Source organism: Petaurus breviceps, unplaced genomic scaffold (genome assembly GCF_028583685.1).
Source record: "Petaurus breviceps papuanus isolate PSGF00001 unplaced genomic scaffold, PetGlider_PUasm1.0 186, whole genome shotgun sequence".
NCBI classification, from domain to species: Eukaryota; Metazoa; Chordata; class Mammalia; order Diprotodontia; family Petauridae; genus Petaurus; species Petaurus breviceps.
The window spans coordinates 27,395,526-27,401,525 of record NW_027185798.1 but is presented as its reverse complement, the minus strand read 5'-3'; the positions used below and the strand labels follow the sequence as shown (position 1 = coordinate 27,401,525).

General features: G+C 41.0%; 1 protein-coding gene across 1 annotated transcript; it reads left to right on the top strand.

Annotated features, from left to right (window-relative positions):
- The first annotated feature begins 3,070 nt into the window (after positions 1-3,070).
- LOC138162594 (C-C motif chemokine 3-like) lies at positions 3,071-5,782 on the top strand. The gene is made up of 3 exons (XM_069089924.1): positions 3,071-3,317; positions 4,538-4,649; positions 5,221-5,782. Exons 1-3 carry the CDS (start codon positions 3,086-3,088, stop codon positions 5,327-5,329), a joined length of 453 nt encoding a protein of 150 aa, XP_068946025.1. The 5' UTR covers positions 3,071-3,085; the 3' UTR covers positions 5,330-5,782.
- Positions 5,783-6,000: the final 218 nt, after the last annotated feature.

Sequence of the window (6,000 nt, the reverse complement as noted above, 5' to 3'; positions counted from 1 at the left end):
ATCAGGACAGTCACATCAGCATGCCCTCAGTGAATCCCAGAAGAATTATATTCTCAGTTATTGAAACAACTGGCAGACATGATCACTGGATTGCGCTTTACAATCTTTGAAAAATCTTGTAGAATGGGAGAGTTGCCACAAGACAGAAGAAGGATAAATGTTCTTATTTTCAAAAAACCAGAAGAGAATAGTTTGCAGACTGTAGGCCAGTGGATTTAACACCTCCATTTCTGGCAAAATTTTGGAAATATTAAATAAAAAGTTTAGCAAGCACTTCAAAATGGTGGACAATAAACCAGTGATCACCTATCATGGATTCACTGAGAACAGATCATTTCAGAAAAATTTCATTTCTAATTTTCACAGAGCAATCAGACTGTTAAGTTAGGGGAATGATGTAGAAATAGCACATGGAGATTTAAATAAATCATGTGATAATATGTCTCAATCTATCCTTGCAAAAACATAGAGGTGTCTGTTAGATTATTTAATAATAAATTTACAGAGCGTTTTCCATGTTATCTCATTTGAGCCTCACAACACTCCGAGAGGCAGAAACTGTCATACCTCCCATTTTACATATGAGAAAACTGAGGCTGTGGTCTCTCTATCTTTGCTGATAATATGGAGAGATGTCGGTTAGATTTTATTATTGTTATTGTTGCTATTAAAAATAGGCATTTTTTATATGTTATCTCATTTCTCCTCATAATAACGCTGAGAAATAGGTGCCGTTAATCTCCATTTTAGTGATGAGGAAGCTGAACCTGACTTTTCCAGGGTCATAAAACTAGTAAACAAATGAGATTTAAACCTTGTTCTTTGTATAACAAACTCACTGCTTCCCACCATGACCATTAAACCATGGAACCTTAAGGTTGGAAGAGATTTAAGAGATAATCAAGACCAAGCACCACTCTAATCTTCAGGGTTAGTACAGCACGCTGTCATTGGAGTGAAAAGAACCAGGGTTCAAATCCTTCTTCAGGCATTTAGCAGATGTGCAAAGCTGGGTAAATAATTTACTCACTCTCTAACTTAGTTTCCTAATTTATTAAGTAATGAGGTTAGTGTTCCCTTAGCTGTTCTCTATGGTACTTCTAGCTCCAAATCCATGATACTATGACCTGCATTAAGGAAAAAACATAAAGATAAAGGCTAAAGGACTGTTATTTAGTCAATTATCTTGAATCTATAATAAGGTTGCAAAACCTGATCTATAGGCCCCATGTACCTTCATATAACTGCTTTGAGATGAAGCTCAGAAGATCCAAAGCTGAATGGGAAATTTAGAGATCATCTAATGCTAGTCCAATCTCTTCTTTTATAAAAGGGAAAAAACCTAACAACGAAGGTCTAAAGAAGGGAAATGACTTGCCACAGGTCATACTATTACTTGGAAGCAGGAGATCCTGGATTTGAACCCAGGTCCTCATGAACCTAAATAGACTCTTCTTTCTACCACACAGCACTACCCTCTGGCTGGAAGCCTAACGATACCACCAAAAGATGGTACCACAGTCTTCCAACTAGAGGAAATTCCCAGGTTTCAGAGGGAATTCCTAATGACCTCTGATGTATTTCAAATTCTTCAACTCCTTCAATGTTCAAAACTACCCCCACAAAATTGTTCTCTTCCTTTTATTAAACAGTCTTTGCAGCAACCACAACCATATCCTATGGGAGACATAAGGATAGAGATATGCCTCCATGGCAACTAACCTGGAAGACAGTTGAGAACCTTTTCCATGGAAACCAGGATAACGAAAACAACCGAGGGAATCTTCAGCAGCCAGAGTTCCTCAACACTCCTGACTCCAGGGGGGAGAGCATCTGAGCTTGTAGTTACGCCTATGAATAAGCAGTCAGAAGAGATCGCTGCTGCCGTGAATGATAATGATGAAATCATCTTGCGACAGCATCAGCAGTCATTTTTTCCCTTTGAGTATGACTTGAAAATAGCCCTTGGAAGATTGGGAGGTATTGTACATTAAATAAATATGTATCCCTATCTATGAAATCCTTGATCCATAAAACTATACCATATCAAAGTTATAATGGACCTCAGGTAATCCAACCTTCTCATTTTCCAGAGGAAGTCTAGTGAAAGGAATAACTTTCCTGAGCTGCATTTTGAATAAAGTCTTCTGACTGGAAATTTAGTGTTTATTTTGTTTGTTTTCCATATCACGATGCCTCCTGGGTAAATGCACAGACATATGAAGGTATGGAATAAGAAAAGAATGAGGAAGTATTTTTCAATTTCAATGAAATGTAGATGTTTTGAAGGAGAGGAATATTAGATCAGACTTGAAATGTGGGGCATCCAAGTGGAACATTCATCTGGATCAACTTCACCCAGAACATGACACTTTTCTTCTCAATCCTTAAGTTACTCCCTCATGCCAATGGAATGAAGTCTATTCTCTTGAAGCTGTCATCCAAGGTCCAATATCACTTGGATTTCTGCTTGGAGTCCTGTTTCAATACCAGTTAAGATAACCAGCAAATTAAGAAAGAATTATGGGTGGTAACTAAAAATCTTGAACTCTAAGTCACATTTCTTTAATGTACATCCTCTTAATTTTCCCTTGGAGGAAATAAGTCCTGGGAAGAAAAGGGCATCCTTTTTCCATTGACTCATTACCCTTCATTAACCTGGAAATCCAGAAAAATCTGAGCTGCATCACCAGGCTCCAGAGAATAGCAGGGAAAAAAGCCTGACTCTTTCATCTCTGTCCTTAAAATCTCACTGCTCCTTCTCCAAAAGGGAAAAGAGAAGAGGAAAAAGCTTTTTGAATGTTACCATTGATTTCTTCTCCAACTTAGTTTACACAATTCCTTTCTTTTCTGGGCAAGATTTCTTTTTTCCTTTTTAAAAAATTTCAGAGAAAGCCAGGCCCAAGAAATTCACTTCCTGCGGTTAGCCCTGGCATAGCTTTTCCCCTAATTGCCTTTCTGCCTCAGTAGCAATATGGAAATCGTGTAGTCACAGGCCACAACTTCCCTCTCTCACTTCCTGGCAAACTCCAGAGGCCAGCTGTGCGCTCAGCACATTTAGGAGTCTCCTTATCATTCTTACCCTATGACGTCTCCAAAGGAGGGGGAGTCTCCTTCCCCCTCATTCCTTTCTTCTCCCAATAAAAAGGGAGGAGAGAGGAGCCAGATACTCACTGGGACCAAGAGACACTTGGAAGCTCTTGAAACTACTTGTCAAGCCCAACTCCTCATTCCCAGCACCATGAAGGTCTCCACAGCTGCTCTGACCCTGGTCCTTATTGCTGCAGCCCTCTGCTGTCAAGTCCATGCTTCACCTGGTAAGTGTGCTCAGTCCTTCATTCCCATCTGCCCAAAGATACATAGGATTGACTCTCTCATTTCTGTGTTCCTACCAAATATGAGAGGTGAAAGGGATCTTGGACACTTGTAGTCCTCATTTTACAGAAGGGAAAATTGAGGCCCAAGGTTAAAAGGTCACACATGGAGAGTTGGTGGCAGATCTGGGGACAGAGCCCAGAGTTCCTAGAGACCTTTCTGTCACCCCATACTTTCAATGTCTTTCTCAAGAATAGATTCCTCCATATGACTACTATCTCAGCAATGCCTATAATAATTGGTGACCCACTTGTGGAAAAATTCCTCATATGTGGTAAAGATATTTCTGGGGGCGGCCAGGTAGTACAGTGAGTAAGAGCATCGGCTCCACTGTCGGGATTACTTGTGGATCGAATCCGGGCTCAGACACTTAGCACCCACCCAGAAACACCTGGCCATGTAACCTTGAGCAAGTTACTTAACCCCCATTGCTTAGGGGTGGCCAGGTGGCTCAGCAAGTAAGAGCACTGGCTCCAGTATTGGGATGACCTGGGGTTCAAATCCGGGCTCAGATACTTAGCAACACATCCAGAAATAACTGGCCATGTAACCTTGAGCAAGTTACTTAATTAACCCTGATTGCTTAAAAAAAAAGATATTTCTGGAAGGGAACAGAATGATTCTTTTACCAAATTTTGCTTGAAGGCCCAGAACTTTAACTTATTAATGAGTTTGAAATTATATTGGTGAAAGTGTTGGCCTTCTCTGCTCCTCCTATGGATGATGCCCATGGAATACGGAAATGTCACAGTGACATTTCCTCACCTGGCACCTGTTTGCTTGTAGATGTTAAAGGACAAATAACAGGTTTGCTAAGCCCCAGTGTTTAATTCATCTTAGATGCTTTTAATGATTAATTCTTCCTAATTACATTTTAGAGACTTATTAGGTTGGAATAGGATGCTATTCATATGATGCTTCTCTCTATCATCGGTGAGCAAACTGAGGGAAAGCGTTTAAGTGTCTTAGTACTGTGCTCCCCTAGAATGTCCCCAGTCTTAGCCTAGAGCACACAGTAGTTCTGGGAGAGGAAAGGGTGTTTGAAATTGCAGAGGAAGGCATTTATTCTCCATATCTTCCTTTCTTTTCCCTTCTCTTTCTTGAAATACTCATTAAAAAAAATAGAAACATCCTAACCTTATATTTCTTGGACTCCTTTCAGATGGTCCTGGCACTCCAACCTGCTGCTTTGATTTCACCAGTAAGAAAATCCCTTCAAAGCTGGTGGTGAGCTACGGGACCACCAGCAGCAGATGTGCCAAGGAAGGTGTGATGTAAGTTAACCAGATGTTGCCCAATTGTCCCCTGTATTAGACTGGCCATTCACTGTGGGCATAGGGTACTGAGGAAATAGAAGTCAGATTTCACAGGTAAACTTAGAGGAGTAGTAATATGGCAAGTTCAGACCGTTTTTGTAGTCAGAGTAGAGTTAGGGTACACCACTCATATCCCAACCCACAGTCAACCTAGAACTGATGATGGGGAAGCATGCAGAGGTAGCTGGTGGAGAGAGGGACCTTTCCATAAAGTCCAATGGAGGATCAGTCCTCTCTACTTGGATTTTTAGTCAACACCTATAAGTCCTTCTTAATTTACTGGTTATTCTACCTGGTATTGGAGCAGGGCATGCCAAGGATCAGAACAGCTCCTCCTAGGCAGGTGGGAGTAGCAGATGGCTCTGATGAGTAGCTCCCTTTGGGTTCCCTTTTCTAATCCCCACTTTCTAGACTCCTAGTTTCTAGAATTCTGGGATCAGAGTAGGGAGGGAGAGCAAAATGAGGGTAGGCTAAGTCACCCTTCTGGCATGAATGCATAAAGCCACTCACCAAAGGCTTTCTTCCACAGCTTTATCACCAGACAAGGCTACAACATCTGTGCTAACCCAAAGGAGCAGTGGGTTCAACATGTCATGAAGCAACTGAAGAGTAAGAAAGCCAAGACCCAGAGTCCCTGAAGGCTCCTGCTGCTTCCTCTTGCCGCTGCCTGCTTAGAGACCCAAGCAGGACAGAAGGATAACTTATTTCTCTCCCCCCCCCCCCCACAGCTGCTCTGTGTAACATTTTATTATAATTTAAATATGTTTTGTCTTATTTAAATAATTGTTGTGTAACTTTATGTGTCACGAGAATTTGTGCCTTGTCATTGTCATTATTGTTTTTTGTAACCTACCCTGAGGCCAGCATTTCACCTCTGTGCCTTAACTTTCTCATCTGTAAAATGGATGAAGCTCCACTCCTCTCCTCCCTCTTCATAAAGAATTGTATTAAAAATCCATGTGAAAGGTGTTTGAGCCTTTGGCAGGGAAGTTATACCCTCAACCCAAGGTATTGATAATGAATGTTCTGGAAAACAATACTACACTACGACTATTGAATTTCCATAGACAAATATATTTTTGTTTATAAAACCTTTGAGATGTGTTTTCTTGTGCGTATGTGGGAAGGTTACAGCTCCCAGGGTGAGAGGGCACTAAGGTGAGGGTTGGAGGGGATGGCAGATTCTAGAGGAGGAAGCAGCTCATGATTGTTATCCTTCCTGACTTAACCTGGAAAAACCTTCATTTTTGTGCAAACCAACCAAGTTCTCCTTTTTAAGAAACCCTTCCCTATATCAAATACAAAGCTG